Source organism: Gadus morhua, chromosome 10 (genome assembly GCF_902167405.1).
Source record: "Gadus morhua chromosome 10, gadMor3.0, whole genome shotgun sequence".
Lineage (NCBI taxonomy): Eukaryota > Metazoa > Chordata > Actinopteri > Gadiformes > Gadidae > Gadus > Gadus morhua.
The window spans coordinates 18576228-18603735 of NC_044057.1; the positions used below are offsets into that span (position 1 = coordinate 18576228).

Consider the following 27508-nt stretch of genomic DNA (forward strand, 5'->3'; position numbering starts at 1 on the left):
GCATGCATAGTGCGTGGCTGAACTCTTTAATCACCTGTCCTCCCACTTTGAGATGCTACCGTGGGACCACCGCGCGCTTGTGTGTGTGTGTGTGTGTGTGCGTGTGTGTGTGTGCGTGTGTGTGTGTGTGTGTGTGTGTGTGTGTGTGTGTGTGTGTGTGTGTGTGTGTGTGTGTGTGTGTGTGTGTGTGTGTGTGTGTGTGTGTGTGTGTGTGAAAGCACGTCAAGCTTGTTCAGATTCGCCGGCTGTCCACCTGGGCCTATAACATCCATTACCGCAATACCATACCACATAGCATGATGTATGATGATTTAGGCAACTACAAGGCATGGACGGGCCTTGGCACATCAACGCTTAGCCTAGGAGGGCAGATACGGACTGACTGACAACAGACTGTTGAGTGAACCTCCCCCCCCCCCTGCTTTAAATGCGGGAGATCTGAAGGCTTGTGGTTTGCATTAGGGGCCGGAGTCCTGCTGCAGTCCGTATTAAGGATGTTATTAAAGGGTTTTGTGTGCCGGGCTGCCTTTGCGGCTGTATTATGCTAAACCGGAAGAAAGCTTCCTCATTACATCCTGAAGGAATACAAACAGACCCCACGACAACACTAATAACTCACGCGCATGCACGCGTACGTCAACACACAAAAGGCGCACGCAGCGGGCAACACAACAATTTTGTTCAGCGGATGTTGTGATACATTATTGGTTTGCGCATACACACACACACACACACACACACACACACACACAGAAGAAGAGCGACAGAGAGACTGACAGAGAAACACATCTAGCCTGTTCAACTTTTACATCAATTGCTGAATAAATTCAAACCTAAACCAATTTCCTTACCTGCACAGGTAGTTTCCTATGTTCAAATTAACCAAAAGGCAATGTAAACATCATATTGAACTGCAGAATAAAAGAAAACCAACATATGAAAAAAATAATTTAAAAAAGCTCAGTGAATTATACCCTTTGCATAATTAGCAAGATAAGCCGTTAGGGGGAAAGCAGTTGGACATTGTAGCGTCTCACTAATGAATTGACTGGTAATCTCTTCCTAGGTTAGATTAGACCGACGTCATTAACATCAAGTCATCACCCGAGACATGGTGCATGAAAGGACACCCGGTCCAGCCGCTAATCATCCGGTCGGTTTTCTATCAGCCAGAGACCCAACCAAATCCACTCTCATCCGTCACTCCCTCTGGAAGGTGCTGCTGGGGGCGGCGTGATGAAGCCAGCACTGCCTTTTGTCTCATCTGTCCATGCCTTTTGGTTGATGTTGTCCATCTAGGGCTTAATGGCCTGCTGTACACATCTTTAACTTGGTATTTCTTTACAATTATAAAAGAAACCCAAACACAACAAAATAATTTAAAACACTTTTATTATTTAGACACCAGCTGTGATGAATTGCATAATAAAGAGGGAAAATAAAAACGACCACTTTTGTGTTATTGGTTATCATTTTTATCATTTTGATTGTATCGGATGGGTATTCCAAAGCTGTACAACACCAAATGTTTGTTCACACCTGATAAATAAAGCCTTATTAATCAAGGCAATACAATTATCATTAAAATGTACATCTACCTCTGCCCTTACGTGAACACAAGGGTGAACGTTTGTACATTCCAGGAAGTTGTCTTAGAAAAACAAATCGTGACGTCACAACTCAAAAACATCATGACTCGCTGATCCCTACCGTCCCCGTGACATTATACAACACTTTCAAATAGTGCCGTGTTATTGTTGTCTCTAAAAATGGAGCACGCTACTCTCAAAATACTGTGCAGCCATTGCTTGTCTCCAGGCGTCACTTGTATGTGACTGCAGCACATACACTGCCAGCTCCCTTTGGAGACGTTTCACACCTCGATAAATTCCACTTGTTACACATCGTCATAAACCTAAGAACGGCTTTAAATGGATCTGTGGACTTACTGCCAAGAATACCTTTTTTTTTCTGAAAAACATCTGCCTGTAAACAACAGTGTGTATATTTATTAAGTGTGGAATTGAACATAAAAGTAGACCGGCTGGCTGACTAGCTTGGTGTATTAGTCACCCCCCCCCCCCCCCCCCCCCACCCACCACCCACGCCTCTCAATTTCAGTACATACATTTTCTTTAAAAGAATATAAAAAAAAAACAATTGCATGAAAAAAATATACAAAAAAAAGAAAAAGATTTGAGTCAACATGAGCAGTGTGTGTGAAAATAAAGGCATTTATCTCAATAATTACATGTGCTCTCATCTGTTATGATGAGCGGTGTCATCGAACCTGATGGTGACAAAGAATCAAACAAAAAACCTACCATGTTGACCAACAGATGTCGAGCACCCGTATACGTATTCATATACAAAATCTCCTATAGTTGGCTTCCGCTGAGGCAACTGTCGCGCCAGCCGCGGCTCTTGGACCTGCGCCCGGGATGGGCCCTGCTCCCAAGGCTTCCTCTCCACGGTGGTGATGGAAGGGTTAAAGAGGAGGGCCAGGGGCCGAGAGGTGGATGCAGGGAGGGAGGGAGGGAGGGGGGTGAGGAGCCCCCCCCCCTTCAGCTGCCGGTAGGAAGGGGTTCTACATTTGCAGGCCATCTGAAGGAAGAGGAGGAGCAGGAGGGTGAGAAGGAGGAGGAGGAGGAGGAGGAGGAGGAGGAGGAGGCGGGGGAGGAGGCGGGGGTGGTGGTGGAAGGGAAAGAGCTGGAGTTCGCTCCATGGGAGCGTTTCAATTCAGGGGAAGCTGAAGTTCCACAAGCTCATTCCAAGACAACGTATCGCTACTTCCTTGACCAAAAAAAAAAAAAAAAAAAGAGTGTTTGTTATTCTAGAATCTCGGGGGTTAACCAACAGCAGGGCTTAAATAATAACAGCGGTAAAAAAGCACCAAGATGGCGGCTTGGAACACATTTGAAACCCTCCCACGGCTGCGCTCAGCAGGTGCAGTTCCCGCAGCCCTTCACGCTGTTGACGATCTCCTCCTGCAGCTTCTTGCGCTCCTCCTCCTTGGGGTTGATCCGCTCGGCGGGCAGCTCCTCGCCGGCCCCGGCCCCGTTGCTGCTGAGCATCTTGCTGTTCTGCGTGTTCCACAGGTCGGCGTATAGACCGCCCGGCATGGCCACCAGCGCCTGGTGGCTCCCCCGCTCCGCCACCTTACCCTGGAGGAGCACGGGGAGGAACAATGAGACGGTGACGACGACAAGCATAGAGAGGGTGGAGGCTCATTTGAGAATCAAGCGCAGTCCATTTGAGAATCTCTCTCTCTCTCTCTCTCTCTCTCTCTCTCTCTCTCTCTCTCTCTCTCTCTCTCTCTCTCTCTCTCTCTCTCTCTCTCTCTCTCTCTCTCTCTCTCTCTCTCTCTCTCTCTCTCTCTCTCTCTCTCTCTCTCTCTCTCTCTCTCTCTCTCTCTCGTAAACAAACAAAGAGAAAACGGCTTAAGGCGTTAATCTAGGTTAGGAGCGAACGGGGCAGTGATGATGAATATTAAGAATGCATAGCATGTGGCTGATGGCGACCGCGGAGCATCGCCGCGCTCTGCCTCCCAGAGAGCTCCCCCCCATCAGCTAGCGCTGCCGCCTCCCCAACAACTGTTCACTTCCCACCGCATAACAACACACACACACAAACACACACACACACACAAACACAGACAGGCCTCCCTCCCACACAGTCAACATGAATAAATCTCCCCACCCCCCCTCCACCCACCCACCCACCCGACCAGGAGCACATGCAGAGGTGTTGGCATGGGCGAGAGAGAGAGAGAGAGACAGAGAGAGAGAGAGATAGATGAGCATGTGACCGGCTTCTACTAGTTATTTTAATGAGCACCCCCAGGCAGTCCTCCGCTGATGACACCAGCGAATGCCATGGCGACATCACAAGCAAACATGCCTTCTCGCCGCAACCCCTCTGATCCCCGCCATCTGACGCCGCAGCCACGGAGCAAAAGAAGAAGAAGAAAAAAAAAAGAAAGAGAGAAAAGAAACAGAAAACAACGCCTCTCGTTCCACGGGAGGAAACCAACACCTCTCACTTCACTCCCGTCTCCTCCCGACGTCGTTCGCCGTGGACGGCGAACGTCGGTGCACCTGTGTGGCGCCACGACGGCGTCGCTCTCTAAATATCCCAAGCTGTCACAGTGGATGCTCGTCCTAATTACGCACGGCGCTGTTACCTTACCGCGTGTGTACAAAGAAAAAGAAAAGAAAAAAAAAAACAATAGCTCAAAACGGTCCACTTGTGCCCTCGCCCTACCTGGCTTTGTTTAGCATCAGAAAACCCCCGGTTGGCCACGGCAGGAAAAACCAGGGTAAAAAAAGCAAGCTTGAATGGAGACGTCCATTGAGAGACAATTTTAGCCCAGGACAAGGCCCCCCCTCATGTCTGGGAAGCTGGCCCATACATGATTAGTCATGGCGACAAACAAGACTCGGGCCATCTGACAAAAACAACTCGCAAGAGTGCGCTAATGAGCACTTATGGAGAAAAAACAGAAAAGCTCCATACATTTGTTTCTATGCGCGTGCGTTGCTGCCCCCTGTTGTCCGCGGTCGAGCTTTAATGAGAAGAGCTTGACGGACCACCTCACACGGATTGGGGGGGGGGGGGGGGGGTGGGGGGGGGGGAAGGTAGATGAAGGCGATGCGAGCACTGGGAAGAAAAAACGGCCCTGCCTGTGAGGTCACACACGGCCCGCCGCCACCGCCGTGCACCCAGGGTCAGCCGGTGTCCGGGTCGCCACGGCGATACAATTTAATTGGGCCTGGTAATTAACACGGCGCACTGTTAACACCCTGCGTGGTAGACGCTCTCGTAATTGGCTGCAGGAACCCATTTGAAAGAGGGCTTTTTTTTTTCTGGAGAGGACCAGAATTAACCACGTTTCAACCGAGGCCCGCGGATCAGATATAACATGCTCGCTTTCTTACCTGACTGAGTACGATAATCTCATCAGCATCCACGATGGTGGAAAGCCTGTGGGCTATGAACATGGAGGTCCTGTCCTTCACCATCTCCTTCATTGAATTGAGAATGTTCTGCAACACACACACACACACACACACACACACACGTAAACAAAGAACATTATTATTATCAGCATAGTCAAATATTCCATGGCATCTAGGAAATATGAATAGCATTAACAACATTGTTTTACAATTACGGTTTCTAAAAGTGAATGCGGATATGACATGAATGACAGTATATATATGAAACCTAATTCCAGCCGGCATCAAGTTTCAGCCAATGCTAAGCCAACACAACGTGGCTCAGCAATATCTCACAAGTTTGTTTACCTGCCTTTGCATTGGGAACATATGAAATGATGCATATGAAATGATGCGCATGACGTTGCAGAGAAAGCTAAAACCGAGGACAGCGCTGGGTATTCATAAATAACCATATATAAATATCCAGATTATGGAAATTATCAACTCATGTCTGCTACTGCCCTTTCTGGACCTACAAAGTTGGAACTGGCTTTCCTTTCTCCTTGTTTATTGTCAGTTCTCCTAGAGACTTTCATTGTGAAAGGCGAAGACGACCCAGCAATGGGGAAGGACGCAGAGACAATGGAGAGACAGTGATCGCGTGCGTGTGCGTGGGTTGGTGAGTCTAGGTTGTGTCAACGCGGAGATGTGACACAAAAACCGACAATCAACCGACCTCTCTCAGCTCATATCCGACTCCTCCCAGCGGTCGTAGCGCGACAAAAGGAGCGAGGCGGTCTGAGCGGAATGATTGCATAGCTACCTGGATAACCTAGTGACAGCTATTGAAGGGCACTCGCGCATGCTAAGTGTGAACATGAGCCCAGTTGATTGAGCTCGCGTACGCTCGTGGTCGCACGGTGGTCTTGGGCACGCCGTCAGTAGGGGGGGGGGCCTTGTCTACATCGGGGCCTTGTCTACACGGGGGGAGGGGGGGGGGTCCGTGTCGGGGTGGCTCACCTCTTCTGTGATGGAATCCAAGGAGGACGTGGCCTCGTCGTACAACAGGATGGGCGGCTGCTTGAGGATGGCCCGGGCGATGGCGACCCGCTGCTTCTCCCCTCCTGGAGAAAACAAGCGGGTTTGCGTTGGTGTGCGGTTTCCTTGCGTTTGTGTGAATGCATCCCATGGCCCAGTTTAACATTAACCAAGGCAGCCGCACAAAAAAAAAACATCATCCCTGCCAGGGGCCTTGGACCGGAAGCACTCGCTCAATTGTGAAGGGGAAATTGTAGTGCGGGCACATATGAATTCTGGCTGAGCTCAGACGGGCCTTTATGGCAGGCGGTCCTTTCAAAGCAACTGGTGTTCAGCGGTTATAAATACCACCAGCAGCAGAGGTGAAAGCCTTGGAGCACTTGCACGCCCTCCCTCCACCAAACACTGCCCGATGCACACTCTGGCAGCAGTCACACACACAGGCAGTGAAATTAATGAGAATATAGTCCTCTCTCTCTCTCTCTCTCTCTCTCTCTCTCTCTCTCTCTCTCTCTCTCTCTCTCTCTCTCTCTCTCTCTCTCTCTCTCTCTCTCTCTCTCTCTCTCTCTCTCTCTCTCTCTCTCTCTCTCTCTCTCTCTCTCTCTCTCTCTCTCTCTCTCTCTCTCTCTCTCTCTCTCTCTCTCTCTCTCTCTCGCCTGCGCACTAGCTCACACCACATGAAGGCAATCATGCTGGCAGTAATTGCGCAGAGTTGAATGTTGACTTGAATGACATTTAGCATTCGGACTAAATAAGTTATGCAAGGGTTGCTATGAGCCAAATTATTAAATGGTCGTGTCTTATCAGTTCAGATTCATTAGGGGTTCATTTTCCCATCAGGCGTCACGGTGGCAGCCCACGCGTCCGAGCGAGGCAGGAGAAAAACCCAAGGAGAGTCGCTGCCAAATCAGCTTTTGACTATCTTTTTTCCATTTAAGGAACATCTGTTAACCAGGCACAATAATAAATTTGGTCCACTTAAATGAAAAAAATAATTAAAAAAATAAGAAAACTTTTGAAGCCACATCAGCCAATAGTCTAATTTAAAATGAATTTAAATTTTTTACTAAGTGACACTACATATTCATATATGTGCATTAAAATGATAGTCATAAATATGGCGTTTTTGATTAGATGAGTCGTTGTTTTACTGAACCATTAGGGGAACATTAGCGTTGTGTCACAGACTAGGAACGTGATCTAGCTTGAGAAGAGATCTTTCCTCTATTGAAATGTCCCTGCCTTACATACATTTGCACACATTTCTTTGGTGCGCTGCTCCTGCTTGCGTTGTTAAATAGCCACTTTCACAATAACAAGACAATTTCCTTTTTTCGTCACATCAATTTACAGTCACATTTGTTAAAAGCGACTTGGGGGCCATGGAGGAAGCAGTGAAAATACAACCGCGCGTGACTGCATGCGTGTGTGACTGCATGTGCGCGTGTCTCCGAGTGTGTGCGTGTGCGTGATGCACACTCACACGCTGGGCTCGAAACAAAGCTCAGTTTAATAAACCCTGTCATATCCCTCCCCTCCCAAACTCCCCTCCCCCAACTCCCCTCCCCCCACCTCCCCTCCCCCCACAAGGGGATCTTCACGAATGCGCAGGGGAGAGAACGCGTCGAGCGATCGCCATGGCGATGCAGCGTTGTCCTCGTCGGTCCGTACCCGATAGCTTGAGTCCCCTCTCGCCGACCTGCGTGTCGTAGCCGTGGGGCATCTTGAGGATGGCGTCGTGCAGGCCCGCCAGCCGCGCCACCTGGTACACGTCCTCCCGCGACGCGTTGAGGTTGCCGTACTGCAGGTTGTAGTAGATGGTGTTGTGGAACAGCACGGCGTCCTGACGGCACACCGATCACAAGAAAGGAGGAATGCAAATAATGTTAAGACAATCGCTTCACTGTGGCGGGCCGGGCAGCCGCCGAGCCGAAACAAACCACACAATGGGACGGAGATTTGGGGGAAAACAAAGTGCCACGAGTGGTTCGCCGACCATCTGTTGGGATCACGTCGTGGGCTGAGTGCGATGAACGCTTTGCCGAGTGTTGTGACTTTGGCTTTACACTGTTCTATGCTGCCTCCTAGTTGCTTATATTTTTTGGTGCCCAGCCCTTATGGGTTAACAAGGCACCAGATGCACATTTGCAGTGTCAGACCTTTCATTACATTTAATGTCATTGCAATTCAATAAAAAAATATATTTTACAGCTCGGTCTTCAACTGAATATTCTGCCGTCCCTCAAAAGCTTGTCAAATCAAATCTGCAACAAAAAAAGATTCCCATCCCAAAGCATAACTCCAGTGATAATCATCATAATCTCATTATCATCCAGCCAAATTGAATCAATATAAATAAAGTTGATGTAAGTAAAAGTTACTTTCCTCATCTTATTACATTGTAGTACAACTACAGTTAAACTGCAGTGACATACGCATGTCATGTTGCTGGTGGAGACATGGCTGCCAGCAGCGAACCCTAACCCTACATTAATATATACACATCCCGATCCAAACACATATCAATTCGATCTATAGCCCCGCTTGATGCAGTAAGCCTCCACCACATACCTGTGGCACGACACCCAGAGCCCTGCGCAGGCTGTCCAGGCTGACGTCCCGGATGTTCTGGCCCCCGATGTAGATGTTCCCCTGCTGGGGCTCGTAGAAGCGGAACAGCAGTCGCACGATGGTGCTCTTCCTGCAAGAAGCGAGACAAAACATGGGCCTTGGTGATCAACCTGTGTAGGGGAGTGGTCTAGGATACCGGTAAGAGAGTGGACTATTAATAACAATAATAATAATAATAATAATCATAATCCATTTGATTTCAGGGCGCCTTTCAAAACTCTCAAGGTCGCCTTACAGATTAGACGAGCAAATACAATTTAAAAACAGGCAAACATAGTTAAAACAAACACATTTAAAAAATAAACAATGCAACGTATTCATTCAATTTGCTGGTGGGTGGAGTTAAGTTGGATGCACCAGTCGGAACAGGTGAGTTTTGATGGAGGCTTTAAAAGGTGGGGAGAGGCTCTATAGTTCGGATGGGTAGTGGGAGAGAGTTCCAGAGGCGTGGGGACTAGTGAGACACGAAACCACCACCACCACCACCACCGGCTCTCCGGGGTATCCAGATCACCTACCCTGACCCGCTGCCACCGACGATGGCCACCTTCTTCCCCGCGGGCACGTCGAAGGACACGCCCGTCAGCACCTTCTGGCCGTCCATGTATTCGAAGTACACGTCCTCGAAGCGGATGGTGGCGTCCTGCGGTTCGACCGCCAGCATCGGGGCCAGATCACGCTCCTTCACAGGGGGGGGGGGGGGGGGGAGAGGGGTGGGTTGGGTGGGGTCACAGACAGAGGAGAGGTCAGTTCACTGTTGCGAGGGGATTCCTTTCACCTCTGCTGTGCACTAGCGCCTCCCCTCTGAACCGACCAGAATGTGATGCAATGTATGTGCAAACGAACGCACACCGCATAAGATTTAAATACCCTTCCCCCCCCCCCCCCCCCCCCCCAAAAACCATTCCACCACTCAACTCAACACCCTCCAATTGTGAACAGACCATTTAAAGATACCACGGTCCTGATTGGGAGTCTTCGCTCCTTTGTTGTCGTCGTACCTAAAAAGGATTGCCGTTTTTTTTTCTCCGACGAGAGAGACGCTGACCTTGCCTGGGAGTCGCCCTGCGTCTATACTAATAGCAACATAATCACCCACTATACCCCCCCTCCCCCCCCCCCCCCCCCCACACAGGCAATGAATATAGATGATAACACTCGGTTCATTTGTATAAACAGATGTTAATTCCACACAACAAAATGGAAAAGAGGAGGGATGGGGGGGGGGGGGGGGGGGCTGGGGGGGGGAGAGTTGGGAAGTGCGGGAGGGAGGTGTGTGACGGTGGCAAAATCAAATAACATTTTCAGAGCGGTTTTAATGGGGGAGGGGTGGGTGGGTTGCATCTGCATAAAAGGGCGAGTTGGTGGGGGAGGGAAGGATAGGGGAGAGAGAGAGAGAGAGAGAGAGAGAGAGAGAGAGAGAGAGAGAGAGAGAGAGAGAGAGAGAGAGAGAGAGAGAGAGAGAGAGAGAGAGAGAGAGAGAGAGAGAGAGAGAGAGAGAGAGAGAGAGAGAGAGAGAGAGAGAGAGAGAGAGAGAGAGAGAGAGAGAGAGAGAGAGAGAGAGAGAGAGAGAGAGAGAGAGAGAGAGAGAGAGAGAGACTGTTAAACTGTGTTCAAGCAGTAATGGGTTGCCAGGCAGTGCCATCCCACAGGGAGAGACAATGGAGAGGAGCATTAGTGATGAGTGAAAATAACTGGGCAGATTCATTTTCCTACTGTAATTACAGGCTAGGGATAGGAGTGGCATCCATATTGTTAAGCGGGCAGGCCGACATTTGCTCTTAAGTGCGCTTCTGTGACGCAAGATGCACGGTTTTGCGTTGTAAAAAATGGCCTTCATTTTCTGTATTTAAGGTTTGCAGGCAAAAACATGTGTCGTGTTGAAGGGATAGTGCCAAATACAAGTAGATCCATCTCTTGGCTTCCCTAAAAACAAACAGAAAACTATGAGCTTGTTTATACAGGGACAACTATTCATCAGTCCCATCCCCAAGCTCTCCTTATTTCCTTTTCAAAGCAATCCAGATTGAATACTGGGGGGGGGCATGCTGTCGGATCCCTAAGGTAACAGCACACTGCATCGCCCCAAAATCCTGAGCAAAACACTTTTTTTGTGGATCGCTTTCAAGCCGTGCCAAATGCACCCTGAAAAAAAAAACCTCAATATTGTGCCTAATTATCTACATTTACAAAAGAGACTAATAACAGGCAGTGATAAAATGCAGATCCAAAATGATATTTGTACAATCAAAATGATATTAAAAAAAAGGAGTGCACAGCTGTAGCCAGCACACAGCGAGGACGAGATGTCCTCGCTAATTTCCTTTTGCTACCATCACACAAAGGGCATCTTGCATTCCCAAATGATGACCGCAGTTTGAATATCCCTGCATTACTAACATTTCAAACTCCAACACCAAACACAGTTTCCAATAACCTACAAGCCTTCATAATCTTGATCGTGACAATGTGTTGGACGCCAGGGCTCAAGTGATATTAATTGCCAGGTGGACTAGGGAATCTAACACCCATGACAAGGCCCCCCCTTCCCCCCGGTCAAACCTGTACATTTTCCTCACACTCCTTAAGTGGCAGCAGTCATCTCCACAGCGCTTGCTGTCCTCATTAAGAGACCATTTAGTCACACGCTTCATTAACACGAATGAACGAGGCGATTCGGAAATAAGAAACGTTAAGGACTCTCTGAGCGAGGGGCAAGAGCATCAGATATGCCGCTTTCAAGTTTTCTACACCTAATAGTTCTCGCGGTCCATAAACCCAAATCCTTGCCGATGAGAAGGTTGTGGGTAAATGTTTGAAAAGCATGGCAGGTGTTTAAAAAAGGGGGGCCCGGTTCAAGCTTCGGCAGGGATATTACCTTGATCTTGGGGTCGACGCTGAGCAGGGTGAACAACGTGTGCATGTCTATGAGCGCTTGTCTGGTCTCTCGGTACACGGTGCCCAGGAAATTGAGGGGAAGCGAGAGCTGGAACAGCAGGCCGTTGACCATGACCAGGTCTCCCACCGTCATCGTACCTGCCACAAAAAAACCACCACCGATGAATCGGTGAGTCATGGGTTACAAAGAGGCAGGGAGCTCGGTTTCGTGGAACTGTTCGCACGGTGGAGTTGGAGCAAATCAATAGTGACATGCATGAGACGGGCTGAATCTAATTGGGGTACACCTCCTTTTAATGTCTTCTGCAAAGGACTCATTTACATGTCGTCCATGTTAGTTCGCTATATTGGCAAAACTAAATAAATGTACCTAAAATGCCTTATTTTTAAGCCTATCTTAGCTCTAACACCATGCAAATATATTCATGGTTTGTTTTTAAAAAATCTCTCATCAATTTCCATGCTACCGTGCTCCCATTTCCAAAACCTCACCTGCCATGATGCCCTTGCTGGCGAGCACCATGATGCCAGTCAGGCCCACGCTGAAGATGGCGCTCTGGCCGAAGTTGAGCAGCGCCAGCGTGCTGGTGGTCTTCAGCGACGACGACTCGTAGGTCTTCAGGTAGTTGTCGTATCGCTCTGCCTCGTACTTTTCATTGTTGAAGTACTGGGAGACGGAGGTGGAAAGATAGAGAAGGGACGGGTTTGATTGGGTAGAAGGGTAGGTAGGGAGGGAGGGAGAGACAGACGTCAGGAGTGTGGCGGAGGTGAAATGATGGCGGGATCAAAGCTCTGCATCAAGGCAGTCCCCTTAACACAACCTGCCTCAGAGCTATATTACCGTTCTGAAACTTAACAGTCCTATGAAGCTCTTAGTACTGAAGTTTGAAGTAGTAGTTTAGTACTGATCTATTAAAGAAGATCCCTTGATAGCTCTGCCAGAATAAACTTTGCAAAGGAAACATTAGATTGATCTGTAATTATCGTACAGCTGGACTAGCGGTATATAACTATATACAGAAGAAAAATATCAGTGTGTGCAAGCACAAGAAAGCGTGTGTTTAATGATAACCGAATCCCTGCAAAGCCGCTTATATCCGTGTTCTTCATCTGCAGGGCTTGCATCCCTAAGTGAATGAGCATGGGCTTGCTTAAATAAATCCAAAATAGGCTTTCAATGTGGAAACGAGGCAGAAATATGTATTTATTCATAAGCAAATGTGTTAGTTTGAGTAACTTGGTACTAAAAACCAGTTAAAATGCCTCGACAGACTGAAAGAAAGTGCCCTTGCTGAAATCTCTTGGCGATAAGTGGGCGGGAACAGGGAAATTAAGTAAAAACATTGCAGCCTTGCATTCCATATAAAACAACGGGCCCTGTGACAAACAAAATACGCAAAAAAAAAATTCCCAAGTTTAAGGCTAAATCCACAAAAAAACGTAGCACGACGAAGCTGGCACTTAACCTTTGCCTGCTCGTTATCCAATAGCTTTTTGTTTAGCGTGTGTGATGTTGTTTCTCTTGCTCCAACTAAGTGGGCACTCGATCACGCTGGCCAATGAGTGCAGCCGTTGAGGGTTCTGTTGTCATCTATGCACGGGAAACGTATGGAAGAAGTAGAGGTGTGTGTGTGTGTGTGGGGGGGGGGGGGGGGGTTCCTGAGCATGGCTCTGTCGTGCCCAGGATGTCAGCCAGGGCCTTTTGTGGAAGTGGAACGGATTTCTGAGTGGGCGGGGGATCTAATTACATATGCACACTCAGTGCTCACAGTGATGCTAAATCCAGCCGCATTGACACAGATGACAAAGAATACCACAAAAACAAAACATTAAGGGAAGAGCAGGACACAAAAAAAAAAAAGCGGAATGCGGCAGAGGGAATAACGTGGCTACCAAAATATATCTGCAGCCAGGAACCACTAAAGGGATGAAAAGCTCAGGGAGAGATGGGGAAGGGCTCCGTGCACAACCAGGCCGCATGGAACATGGCTTAACAAAAAAGACAAGGAGGATCCCGCTCAGAAGGTGTGTGTGTGTCACCATCTCGCACAGCACGTCCCATGGAACGACTCCGCATCAGCAGGAACCTCCAGTCAAAATTAAAAAAATCCCCACACGGCCAAATTTGACACAGAGTGTCGAACTATAGAGGCATAATCAAGAAATTGAATAAATGCTGATGATAATAATACCCGATAATGAGGCCAAAGACCAGGTAGAAAACGGCCTTCATTTGAATAATAAACACAGCAGAAGTAGGGATTTTCTCAAGGAGTGAGACGGTGGGAGAACAAAAACAAAGAAGGGGCTTTTTTAATCAAATTAATTAAAAGACAAATTTTGCCGGTGGGTAATCATGCTAATGAAACACAGCACTATCGGAGAGCGAATCTGGGTGTAAATATTTGTTCACATCATTGTGCCGTGGCTTACATGTGGAGAGGACAAAAAAAAAAAATCACTAGGGTGAGACAAAAAAGAAGGGGTGACGAAACAGGGGTGAGAAAGAAGAGGGGCTTATGGGAGGGGGGGATGGTGGTTTAAGGCGGGGTGATAATGAAAAGACTTTGCCATTGCGTTTCATTGCATAATGTGACTGCACATGTGACAAAGGTTCCTTCGCAATGCCTTACACATCCACTAGTTGCCACACGCATACGTCATATTTCTTATCAATTTGAAACAACGGATTACATATGCATTCTTTCAGGTTGCCCATTGACCCAGTGGTGTGATAGAGTTAAACCCATAAAAGAGTCAGATTCTACGGTCACACCATGATATGAACGCATCCCATCAAAAAGGGCTACATGAGCCAACCTTGACGCACGCGATTGGTTTGGCATAAAATCAACCACAATACCTACTTTAAAATAACCACAGGTCCCCGAATGTGTCTCAAAACATCCGAACAATAGGATTCCCTGCGAGTGTCGCCCAGCACTTGGCAGGGAATTGTAACAGAAGCAAAAATACACCCAGATGCATCCAAATTGGCCTCAACGGTAATGGTGCATAGATGTGCTGGCTGTGCGCATTTCTTCCTTAAACGTCAGTGATGGAGGGGTGTGCTCGCTCGGGGGGGGGGGAGCTGTTCTCACCTTGACGGTCTCGTAGTTGAGCAGAGAGTCGATGGCGGCGTTGCCTGCCTCGTTGTCTGCCTTGTTCATCTCTATCCGGAAGCGGGTCCTGGGAACAGAGACGGTGGGGGTTGTTAACAACACACCCCATCCATAGCATCCTCAAACCGAGACCCCAGAGGAGGTCCCTCGATGTGCAATTAAGACAGAGCAACGATGCGGTGGCAGGGGGGGGGGGGGGAAACAATGGGTCGAGAACGCCGTGATGGCCGGGGGAAATCCAACAAGCAGGGACAAAGCCTGTGGTGCGACAGCAGAACAATTGACGGTGAGTCAGCGAGGAGAAAGGACGCTGTTTTACCTCCACTGAGTGACCAGAATGGTGAAGGCCGCGTACATCGATAAGGTGCCCACCGCCACGGCCGCAAAGTGCCCACCACACTTGTAGTACTGTGGAGGGGGGGGGGGGGGAAGAAAGAGAAAGAGAAAGAGAAAGAGAAAGAGAGAGAGAGAGAGAGCACAGCGTCTGAGTGAAAATTTGAATACGGCTCACTAATATCTGCCGACGCACTCTTTTTGGCCATTCTACTATGAAATTGATTGTTACAAATGGAGGGGAAAATACAAAAACTAATCGTGCTAATGCTTTAGCCATTAGGGCAATGGAGTCTGCCCTCATTACAGACGAGCTGACATTAGGGGCCCCGAGTGGGATAATAGCACAGAGCCATAAAGGGGCCATTCTTTGGTGCCCGCCAAGGAACGGGGGGCGGGGGGGGGGGACATTCACCACAGGAAGACATTAGGGACACGGCAAAGACCCTACAAAGCTGTGGGATTCATCACTGGATCTAATGGGCTCCGGGTCCCTACGAAAGAAGGTACTCAGGGATTTGAATTTGCTCAAGAACAAAAACGCAGCCTTGGTTCCATGACTCATTTCCAGGTCATCGGCTGTTGGGGGGGGGGGGGGGGGGGTAGAATAATAATGTTAAGGTGATAAAACGTCATGGCCCGTCACGGGAGATAAACTACAGCGCAATGTCCTCTTATTTCAATGTCCTACGAGAATGACCGCCAGCCACTAATTGCCGCCGTTCGCGTTTCACACTAGACACAGCGACAACACGCGGTCGGCTTCCTCCATAGAACTGAACCCCATCGGGAGACCGTCGCCCTGGACCGCCACGGCCTCCTGACCCATCGACCGCCGTGCGGCCACGCCCTCTCACCAGGATGGCGCTGACCAGGCCCATCTCGAAGATGGTGGGGCCCAGGTTGAACACCAGGGCGCTGAGCACGAAGGAGATGCCCCGTGTGCCGCGGTCGATGGCCTTGGAGAGCGCGCCCGTCTGGCGGCTGAGGTGGAAGCCCAGGTCCAGGTTGTGCAGGTGCAGGAAGACGTTCTTGGCGATGCGGCGGATGGAGCTCTGGGCCACCTTGCCGAACACGGCGTTCCGCAGCTCGTTGAAGAGGGAGGAGCAGGCCCGCGAGGCGCCGTCTGCGAGGTGGCGAGAGAAAGAAATTGAGGGGAGATGGTCGGGGGCAAGAGTGGGTTTGGAGAGGACGACGCGTGCTCCTCGAAGAGCCAGAATCCGACGGCGATTCTCACCGGAAGCTCTGACCGGGGCAACAGAGATTCATAAAGGACGCGGTGGTGGGGCAGCGACCACCAGGGTCGGACCTAAGATGGTACATTATCAGGCAGACCAGGAGGTGGATAGGGAGAAACAGATTGAATGCTTGCACAAAAGAAGAAGGCAGGACCGTCTTAGCTGCTGTGCAAACCTTTCTATGCAGCAGCCCAAGCCCCACACCCCCCTTTAGGCTCTCTAATTACAGAGCAGGATGCCGACTGAAGTCTCACTACTGGTGGGAGGCAGGGCAGCGCTCTGCAGACAGGGGGAGGGTGTGCCTGCATGTGTGTGTTTGGTGAGGAGGGGGATGCATGTGTGAGCGGAATACCAGAAGAGGGGGAGGGGGTTTTTAATAAGTGTACCGGGGAAAAGAAATTATTTGTCAGTGAACACGCTCAAATTTCTCAACCGCCTGGGCTGATGCAGCGCTGTCGATAGTGGGGAGGGGTTTGCGGAATACATTTTATTTGTATTTTGCGTTAGTCGTTCGTTTTCTTTGTAGAACATTTTTGTGGAGCGCAAGGTTCCAATTAAAAATAATAGCAAGCTCCTGCATTAGCCCATGCTAAATTAAGCATCCAATAATACAACGCGACCCACTATTCCGTTCTGCGAGATCCTCCCGTAACATCATACACGTGGATCGCATGTATGACTTGCGCGTTGCTCGATTCAACAGACTGTGAACACTCTAGAACCGCCTGCAGAAACCAAAGGCGGGGGCAATAAAGGCTTGGCTCTGCTCGGTCTTCATGGGCTGTAATGTGGCGTTAAACGGGAATACTCGTTTAATGAACGCGTCTCCGTGTGACAAGGTGGAATGAACAGTGAACACGGCGCAACCTTTTCAGCCGAATTTCACTGTCTCGCTGCAGCAAGCATCTCAAATTGGGAACAGGGAATCTAATTTCCATTGTCCACGAGAAAAAGCCTTTCATTCTTGCTCTTATTCTAATGCTCCCCAGTCTGCGGTTGTGTTCCTATGCCCCAATTATTCCACAGACAGCATTAGTGTGCAGCACCTAAGTGGGCTTATTAAAATAAGTGGCTACAGGGGTAAGTGCAGAGTACATCCAATCTGATCTCACACCAGGCCAGAGTGACTTGTGCCGAGTGCTCGGTTGACGTTATTCATTTGATTTTTCCTTTTTCCCCCCACATCACAGCCTCAGCAGGATTCCTCTAATCAGGAAAGGGACTTTCGGATTCGCCTTGCGAACGACCCTTGACCCGCGTTGTTTAACAACGTCCACTTGGACGAGGGAGTGAGAGAAACCGTGATGTGCCAAACAGAAATAATTATAAACCCTCGTTAAAAGCCTCTTGCTGTTGATGACCAATTACACTTTCTGATGCTATTTACAAAACAACTGTGTCCAGGGTTTTTACAAAGGCCAGCAAGACTTCCAGCTATTCTGGACGCTTTCTGTCCCGTCATTCGTGGTAGCACACAGCTGAGGTTAAACACACACACACACACACACACACACTAAAGTTAACGGGAGACGCAAGGGAACCATGTGGATTAACTGGAAGAGAACTCCACCAGACGAGGACGGCCATGATGTAAAAGCTAAAAGTAAAGTAAATAGGACGGGAAAGTGCAGGTTGCGCAGCTCCATCGATATGAATGTGTTGGGAAAGGTCAGCCCGGAGATAATAGGCAGTCCCATAGTCCCCTCTGATGAGCCCGGCACCTGGCAGCAGCTGAAGGAAAAAAAAAGCATAAAAACAAGTCTGGGACTCACAGCCAATCAGCACCGCCGTTGCCATGGTAGCCACAGTGCTTGGCGCGTCACTCAGGTTCAGCATGTGTCCCGACATCTGGTTGAGCTCGTCCACCGCATACTTAAACATGAACGGCACCGTCACATTAGTCATCTGCAGGAGAGGAGAGGGAGGGAAGAAGAGCAGAATTCAGGGGAGAGGAAGAGAGAGAGCCGACAACAAGAGAGGGGGAAACCTTTTCAGAGCCCAGAGCATTTAGGCATACCGTGTGTGTGTGTGTGTGTGTGTGTGTGTGTGTGTGTGTGTGTGTGTGTGTGTGTGTGTGTGTGTGTGTGTGTGTGTGTGTGTGTGTGGAATTTGACAATCTACGTCATGTCCATTATTCATGCAAACAAAACGCAATAAATAAAAAGAAAAGAAGAATCATTTGGCAGTCGGCTGCTAATAACTTCAAGGGACCTCTGGCCGAAGAAAATCAATTAGAATATATATAGACGAATGAACATGCAAAATAAACACACATGCATGTACATCCGCCTGCGTGCGTGCGTGCGTGCACGTGTGTGCCTCAGTTGGCGGCGCTGGCGCTCTGGTGGTGGGTGATGCATGCCACTAATGGAATTGAGATGGTTATTAGGTCTAATTAAAAGCACAGGGACAGCTGTGTGACTCAGGCTGGGTGAACCGCAGCACATTAGGCCAGCGAGCAAACACGGCAGGGATCTGCACTTATATTTGGAGCACATTTGAGGCGAAACCTTTCAATCCCATAACACCATGGGGTGTGTAATATATATGTATATTATATTATATAGATGTATAGGTGTGTTTCCTCTACATCCATCAAGCAGTGGAGTAGTGCCGCCACCAGTTACTAGCTCCACTACAATAAGCTGTGCAATTTAATTTATTATTTTGGGCGCCCCAAATGCTTTTATTATGAACGTCGTTAACATGCATATTTTAGGTGGCCCCTACTGCATTCCTCTCACTTGTTGTGGTCATTGAAGGGATATGTTAGAATTGACAGTCCAACAGGGTTCTGCTACAGACCATTTAAAAATCATGACAATACTGTAGGTGGCATTCACTCATAAATGTCTTCAGACTACTTGTAGGAAGCATAAATATAAAACCTAATAATAATTTTAATTAACCAAGAAAACTCCTTCAAGAGGTCGACTGATAGTGGATCTTTAGAGGCCGATATAGCAACGTGTTTTGAGAGGGAAAAAGCAGATGGCTGATTAATCGGTCGATATCCACCCCCTTCCGCCCCCCCCAACCCCAAAGAAACAGTATAACCCACACGAAAGAAATGGACTGGAGACTGTATATGCGCCAACAGTTATGTCTAAAAATGTTAGCCCTTTCACATAGTGCACTCACATGCTAATTCCTGTTATGTTATGTTAGTTATACCATTGTATGATAGCATTTCTGTTGGAACACACACACACACACACACACACACACACACACACACACACACACACACACACACACACACACACACACACACACACACACACACACACACACACACACACACACACACACAGACACACACACACACACAGACGAAAAGAAAAACCACAGGGGAAACACATGTTCCATCCATCTTCCCAGTTGTGTGATACCTTTTCTTTACACAAGCAAAACACAACAAAAAAAAGAAAAATAAACATCACAAAAGAAAGTGACACAAAATGGCCACTTGTCTATATAGTACGGCTTTGCAGCCCTGGGGGGGGGGGGAAGTGACACAGAGTAGTCCCACCTAATAGCGCTCCATTTACACCACAGACTCCAGGGTTAGCTCTGTATACCCTTCGGAATTATGCCTGGACAATAGAAGAACTCAAGAGTCCCTTGGGGAGCACCACAATATCAGCCACTTTGCTGCCAAGACAACAGCACAAGACACATACACAGCCCGAGCACCGTCACCACGGACCCAAACAAGGCCTCAGTGCCGCTGACGCGTACCCCGCGACGAGGAAGTTGACGTGGTTGTTAGCTCATCCGTTTACATCCAACACCACGCGCGCCGGTGCGGCTCCGTGTCAATTCTGCACCTGGAGACATGACATCTCATGTAGGGATCGAGTCCATTTCTCAGGTGGGGCCTTCGGGGGCCGTAGGGAATTAGCCTCTGTTTAAAATGTGAAACTCAGCCATCACTCAGACCGGCGGGGAGACCAGAGAGCCCCTTCACTCCCCAGGCAAAAGGGGCCGTGTTCCAGACCAACTCAAAACACGGGGATCATTATTATCAGTGGTGTGAAATGAAAATGTCACTGGTAATGTGAAGTGCAGAGGGGTGATGCATTGTAACAGCGTAATTATTCAGCTGGTTTAACAATTGTCTCGACGCAGCTGGTGGTTTTCGTGGATACTGACAAACTGGCAGAAATCTAGGCTAGCTCCAACCAAGCAGGAAACGAGAAGGAGAAGATTGGTTTTTCGTCTGTGTGTGTGTGTTCTTCCCCCCTTTGTACACACTAGAGGGAGCCATGCTGTGTGGCAGCAGGATATACTTATTTGGGAGCCGAGATTCCCTGATTGGTTTTCCAGGGTGTAAATTAGGGACCACCAACAAAGAGAGGAAATGGGGCACGATGCATACTGATTGATGTTTGCAATCAATTATTTTTTTTCTTAAAGAATAGGTCATTAAGAAGTTATACTGTTTTGATTATTGAAGAACAGAGGAAAATGACACTGTATAATTGTGTTGAAAGGCTAATAGATACACAACGCCATGTGTATGGACCTAGTTGTTGCACACACGCACGCACACACTTTGATATCATCACATGGATATGGTAATCTGAATTTTAACATTTGAGAGGATTTTAACACTGCATAATGAAAGGCATTCGGTAAGTTTGCAAAGAAGCCTGTGCAAAAACAGGTGGAAGTTTAAGAGGGAAACACCACGACGATGATAAGGATCCTTATATCCAGAGCAAAATGTTGTCGATTATATAAAAAGGTCAGAGGAAGGTCCTGCATGCATATCAACTAATCAATTAGTATTTTGGCACATCATGAAGGCATTTACGTACTTAATTAATTCAGTCCCTGTAACTATCCCCCAATTTTCAATGATTTATCACCTAGGCATTTTCTCAAAAGCTAGTAGCCGATTTTTAGTATGGTGTTGAGAGAAGCATCTTTCTAGCATTCACACAATGCTCTCAGGATCTGTGACTACCAGGATTTAAATGTTAACTGGCCATTCTTCATTCAACCTTCTCATAATCAACTGCAGGATATTATTATTATAGATGCAGGCCTTGTGTAACAAGACAAGTAAATAAATGGCTAACAATACTAGGCCAAGTTAATTAAATAGGAAGTTATAATCATCATTTGATTATATATTGAAAGGTAGATGTAAAAGATATAATGAGAAAGAATTAGCTTTGCTTGCAGTGTTATAATAGATATCACCAGAAAAGGAAATCAATGGGTGGTTAAAAGCCATTAAAAGTCAAGTATTGCTTTCACTCTTACCTTTGCTCCAGCAAGGAGCCCAAGAGAGAGGACAACTCGGGCCCTGAGGTCTGGTCGGTCTTTTGGCCACACGTAGGACAGCATTGCAGATAGGATCTGGGTAGAGTTGACCTCCTTCAGCTGTTGAGAAGAAACATGAAAAGACGAACCTCCCGTGAGAAAACAACACAAACTTGCGTAACACACAAACCATACTTAATCCAAGAACGTTCAAGTTGGATAGGTCAAAATACCAAAACCAACTAGACTTTCAAACCAATGGGGCTTTGCCAATATCGGCAGCTACGTTTACACTTTGCATTGGCGTGGAGATTGACGGTAGGCCAGGCCGGGCAGGCCTGCTGGACACACACACAAAACATCAAATGTCAGGCAGGCTCCCATGGGGGCCCCCAGGAGCAGCGGCAGCAGCCCAGTCTCCAGGTGGACCCGGGGCCCCAGCCTGACACCGTGAGTCCCAGGGGACCCGGGGACTGTCATCACGGCTGGGGTTGGGAGCCCACCCGTGCCAACGTGGCTGTTTGCTCACGCTCCACCACGCAGCTGCCACTGGGACCGTCCATAGGCCAGGGAACATGTGGTAATTCCTCTAATCCAGACAATATGGTGGCGCTATGGTTTTGACGCTATCGCTGCCGCAGCAACCCCCCCCCCCCCCAACAAGCAAATGAAAGTCAAATTTGTGCCCAACACCTGCCTTTAATAAGAATGAATCTGGCAACAACTGACACAGGTGAAAAGGCTGGGAATTAACTTGAAACATTTGGATGCACTTCTGAAGGTCAGTCGAGCGCAATATCTAATTCAAAACCTGAGTCTAAAAGAGGTTGTCCAATTGGTAGCCACGATGAATAGACTGAGCAGCGCACATTTTAACATTTTCACAACCATATAAGAAGAACTCAAATCCCTAAAGCAAAGAAAGAGTACGAGTAAGAATAGCCTGCCTGACAAAATCTTATATTTCCCTTTGCTATCATCTACAGGAGGATGGAAAGTTGAGTCCAAATAACATCAACTATAGTTAAAGGTTGGGTATGGGATTTGCGAAACGCCAGCAGATTTTGAAAATACACAACTCAAATGGTCCTACCCCCTCTCCTCTAACGCTGACTCCACCCATTCCAAGTACCTGGACGCGCAATCGCGCACGAGCGCGAAAACAGATGCGCGAGAGCGAGCCAGGCTAGCGTAGGTTTTCGTTAAACAACATGGCAACATTAAAAAAACAACATGGGGATGGTGGCGCCTTGTCTGCCATGGAAATTGTCTTCTGCTGCTAGGTCCAAATGTGGATTAACTAGTTCCAGTAGCTACCGCAGGATAACAACAAACAGGAGCTTGCTCTGGGTCACGAGCTCTGGGTCACGAGTACTGCACGAAGGGGTCGCGCGCGGGGGGTGCAGTACGACCGTTTGATTGCCGTACTTACTGTCCAATGCAACTCGCTGGCTCTGGAAATCATTGGCTGGAGTTTTTCGAGCCCTGCCCGTTCCACAGATGATTGACTTGTTTAATTTTCATGTCAGTACTTCTAACTCAGTGGCTGTAAGTGGGTTATGATAAGGATTTCAAGTAATTCTGCAAAAATGGCCAAAAAAGCGAATTCCATACCCAACCTTTAACTGAATCACACAAAATCAAGTGTGAATGATTGATAATGAAGAAAACAATAATGATAATAAAATCAGCAATGGCAGTTCCAATAACCGAACAAACAACAAGCAATAAGCTGAATACATTGCCAACTCACCACATTTTTGGGATCCGCATTTAGACGGCCACCTGCACTTCCATGCCAACATGTTCTCGTGTGGTTGACCTGCAAATGCTGTTGAAAATAGAAGAACGTTATGAAATGCCTTAGCCTATAATACACACTACCAGAAAACGTGTGTGGGAGCTGTTAATACAATATTAATTTGTGTAACCTAATCCACCCATGAGGGCAATACACAATTATGTGTCATATTTAAAATGATTATACACTGTGAAATAACAATAGGCTAGGCTAGCCAGTGCATTTGGCTAGAATACAGATCTGCATTTTCACCTTGACTTGAGTGTTAACTGTAGGTTGAAGTGGTGTTCAGAGAGTTCCTGTTTCAGCATTAAAATATTGCTAACTACAAGTTAGGTCTGTTGTTTCCCTTCTTTTTATTCAATATGTTATGTAATGGTGCTAGTGGAGGTACTTGACGCATTGTGGTGGAGCCCACAGTCTACTCATGCATTATGTGCATGAATCCAACAGAGGCAGGCTGAGAACAACAACAACAAAGAAACAGGCTAGATTGCTCGCCCCTCACTTTATTTGTATCCATTATGAAAATAAAACAGGAGAGATGGGTGAGGGTGGCAGGTTTCTACATTGTATATTCACAGCTCTTTGGATGACCTCATGCTCTTCATGAGGTCACATTTAAAAAAGACCAGCCAGCGAGTTTACTTTTAACATCTCCTGAAGAACAACAGTAGCCTTCATCACTGTATTATTATTTTAAAAGGAGAGGTTTGAACTTGTTATATAAACATGTTGACAAGCCTCCATGAATACCCATAGCATGCCATACTCACTTTGGCTGCTTCCAATATCTGCCGACTGTTTTCGCTCCTGCCGACATGCCATGATGCTGTTCTGAGATTTGAAGGTGAATTTAACTGAAAAGATTAAGGAAAAAAACGATTAGCACACAGTAATTTTAATTGTTAGTGTTTTGGAAGTATTGTAATATATTCTCCGGAGGTAGGCGATACAAAAATGTGTACGTCCAAATAAAATAAAAGTTGTAAATATGATCACGCTGTGCTCCGAATATGCATCAGTAGTGTGGTTATCATTGGTATACAACGGCTACATTTGTTAGGGCAGACTGGATATATAATTACTGAATTGTAAGATAATGACTTCTGTAGATCCACAAAGCACATACCTTGGTTAAGAGAGGAGGTCAGTAATAACACAAAATCTCTCTCTGAAAATGAATAAAGACAGGGACACATTCCAGCTGTGATGGTCTAGTTTATTCATCTTGTCAATAGAGAAAGAGGGCTACCTAAACTAGAACACGGCGCCTACTGCCTACATAGATGGTGGCTACAGTACAACTTTAAATTAAGGCAGATAAGAAAAGGCCAGGAGGGACATCGGAGGATCGTGGTTCTTTAAAGGGATTTGTGAAGACTAGGGCATTTCATATGCATGTTTATTCTGTTTGTATAGGAGAGCTTTTGGGAACCTTGCTATATTTAGCTACTTATTAACTAACATCTTTGTACGTTTTACTGTAAGTGGAATGTCTGTTGCGGCTGCAGCATGGCTGATTGCCGAATCCAAATGGTTCACTTTGTGTGAAAATAAAGTGAATCCTGAATCTTGAGTTCTACTTCACGTTCAAGACACCAGAAAGGTGTAATAAAAAAAAAACAGACGCATCATGATGAGTCAAAACTAAATGCGATGGCACTGATGACGTGCAGGGGGTGGGGCGACCCTTGTTAACCCAATGATAATAAGGAGACAGTGGCCTTATCTAATGTGACCATAGGACATGCGATAACGTTTTGAGAATGTGTTGAGGCCCTTTAACCCAAGACTAAAACATTAGCAATGGTGTAATAGGTGGATCCATACATCTACAACAAAGTTGGCCATAACACCCAACCAATGGCATCTTCCAAATAAAGATCCTTCCCTTCCTATATTAACAAAGTTGACTTTAGGAGTTCACTATAACAGATATTGGCTACAGGGCGGCCTAACAAGTGTTTTATGTAGTCAACGTTATCCAAGGTTACATGACAGCCACTGATCTTGGAACATGAATACCACATATCCCATGACGTACTAGCTAATATACCTGAAAGAAATGTAATTTAGTTAGGAGGACGAATGTATTGTGGTGTTAGACAGATTTAAGTTAGATATGTGTCCTTGCGGTGACTGTCTCTAAAAGTAGTGTCCTTTTCCCAAAGCCACAGGCGTCACCTTACCAGATATCTTCTCTGATGTTTAGGATCCAATCTGCTGGGTTTCTCACTTTTGTTCCACGCGTGATACGAACTCGTTTGGCGAAACAGAACAGCTAATCTCCGTCTTTGGTAATAAAATCCACATTTCAGCGAGACCAACATCGGCGCCATGTTGCCTGGTTATGACGCAATAGACTCGTCACCAAATCACCTCCGTCACTTCCGCTTTCAAGTTATGTTTTTTTTCACTGCCCATGTCAGCGCTAGCACCGGAGCTACTGGATATATCGCTGTCATCAAGCCTTTACTGTTATGGTATCGAGCCATCTCGATTGAACCATATTTCGAGTTGTGAATGAGGAGGCTGTTATTAATTACAGGACGCATTTGTACCGTCTGCACAGCCTGACAAGACGCCCAAGCAACCGAGTGGAATCAAGCTAAGTAAGGACACGTTGTGTGTGGCTGTCTCCATGAGGCAGCAGGTCAGTGGGTCTTACGGCAGTGAAATAAAATTAGCCTCAGACCCACACGTTGTTCCCAAATCTTGGGGAAAAGGGCTTTATCTTTCCCCTCTCCCTACCCCCCACACATCGTTTTCAGGATGCCATGCCACAATCAGCAGATGAACAATGTCAACAGTGGCCAAGAGCACCCCATGAAGCAAGTGCGGTTTGCGAACAATAGTGACAGCAGTGTTCCTGACTTGGTGTCCAACTCTGGATCAGAGAATGTCAGTATACAGGCAGAGAGTCAGGAGTCCTTAGGACCCCAGCTTAAACTGCTTCCCTTGAACGACCAAATCCGCGAACTACAAACTATAATTAGAGACAAGTGAGTCCAATTCGTTTGTTCTGTGTAACATATTATTATCATATAATTATCATGTGTAAAGACCACTTTGTGGTGTTCATTGAAATCGCAGACTTTTCCATAATGAATCTCAAGATGATAACTCAAACATGACCAAGACTTTATGGACCATTTCAGATCAACCAGCAGAGGGGACTTTGTGTTTTGTGCTGATCGACTGGTAAGTGGTCGAGTTGTCGTTGTGTTGTTTCAGTTATTTTAAGCCACGCTTTAATTTAACATCTCTTCCCTGACAGATCAGACTAGTGGTTGAGGAGGGACTTAATCAGCTTCCCTACTCAGAGTGTACTGTCACTACTCCAACAGGTGAGTGTTTTTCCCGGCCTTGAGTGTTGCACGTCGAAGTATTGTTACGATCCTGTGCAACAGCAACCTTACAGAGTAACATGTTTGCACTATGGTCTATGTACTCAAGGCTAGTGTATTCCCTGCCACGTAACATGTGACCATCCATGACCAAAGCTATATACAGACTGTATTTATGCTCTCTAAATGTACAACCTTATCTTCTAATGCCAGGCTTAGATTGAAAAACAAATCTCAATCAAAAGCCATGTATGAAAATGGCTTTTGATATGAAAATCTGAAAAAGTTATGCTGTATATTTTCCGCTGTCTCTCGACAGTAGGTTTTAAGAACTCAACATTGTTTAATAACCCAAAGATGATAGACAAACTCTGGAATATGCTCTTTATTTGCCATAGTCCATAACACTAGCTGGGCATTAAGGTGCTGATTTGTAAAGAGAGAGAGCAAAAAAAAAGGGGAAGGTAGCAAGATTTTGAAACTAAACAACCCTTCCCTTCGCTCTTTCCTCCCCCCCGCTTCATATTTGTGTCTATTGAGAAGTGTTGCATTTAGCACCATCTGTGATTGACTGGCAAGATGGAATCCCTGAATCAATCATGGAAGAGATGCCCTGATTGGTCAGAATGAGTCACGCCCTGCTTACACTTAAATTAAATAGTAAATAATAAATCATACATCGGTACCTTTTTAAGATTATTATCCACAGTAGAACAAACAATTCCAAGATGGAAATAATTGTGAGCATGTTGGTCAAATCAAGTAATGATGTTTCAAATGATGCAATGTTCAATCAATTAAATGATTGATTTCAAGTCTTTTGGATTTCAGGTTTTCAACATATGTTTTAATTTGTAGGGCATAACAGGGGAAACAAATCAGC

The 27508-nt window shown here is 46.9% G+C and overlaps 2 protein-coding genes across 2 annotated transcripts in view; one reads left to right on the forward strand and one right to left on the reverse strand.

Annotated features, from left to right (window-relative positions):
• Positions 1-1375: 1375 nt before the first annotated feature.
• abcb7 (ATP-binding cassette, sub-family B (MDR/TAP), member 7) lies at positions 1376-25642 on the reverse strand. The gene is made up of 16 exons (XM_030369190.1): positions 25468-25642; positions 24052-24135; positions 23228-23305; positions 21475-21594; positions 17973-18105; positions 15820-16088; positions 14949-15037; positions 14609-14696; positions 12000-12174; positions 11488-11645; positions 9128-9291; positions 8550-8679; positions 7650-7821; positions 5961-6064; positions 4938-5045; positions 1376-3164 (listed from the first exon to the last, which is right to left on the reverse strand). The coding sequence occupies exons 1-16, from the start codon at positions 25615-25617 to the stop codon at positions 2940-2942; spliced, it is 2247 nt and encodes a 748-aa protein (XP_030225050.1). The 5' UTR covers positions 25618-25642; the 3' UTR covers positions 1376-2939.
• A 26-nt stretch (positions 25643-25668) lies between these two features.
• The window catches only part of uprt (uracil phosphoribosyltransferase (FUR1) homolog (S. cerevisiae)), a 5082-nt gene continuing 3242 nt past the window's right edge, over positions 25669-27508 (forward strand). Inside the window, exons 1-4 of the mRNA XM_030369193.1 lie at positions 25669-25890; positions 26050-26280; positions 26437-26479; positions 26556-26625. Coding sequence (XP_030225053.1) covers positions 26051-26280; positions 26437-26479; positions 26556-26625 — 343 coding nt within the window. The 5' untranslated portion in view covers positions 25669-25890; position 26050. The remainder of the gene's footprint in view (positions 25891-26049; positions 26281-26436; positions 26480-26555; positions 26626-27508) is intronic.

Bases quoted from the DNA above. Each gene is read 5' to 3' on its own strand.
- abcb7 (XM_030369190.1), bottom strand. From the start codon at position 25,617: ATGGCGCCGATGTTGGTCTCGCTGAAATGTGGATTTTATTACCAAAGA. The intron at 14,697-14,948 runs GTAAAACAGCGT...CTCTGTTCCCAG, and splicing joins ATTCTGGTCACTCAGTGGAG to GACCCGCTTCCGGATAGAGA. The intron at 8,680-9,127 runs GTAGGTGATCTG...CGCTTCTTGCAG, and splicing joins GTCGGTGGCAGCGGGTCAGG to GAAGAGCACCATCGTGCGAC.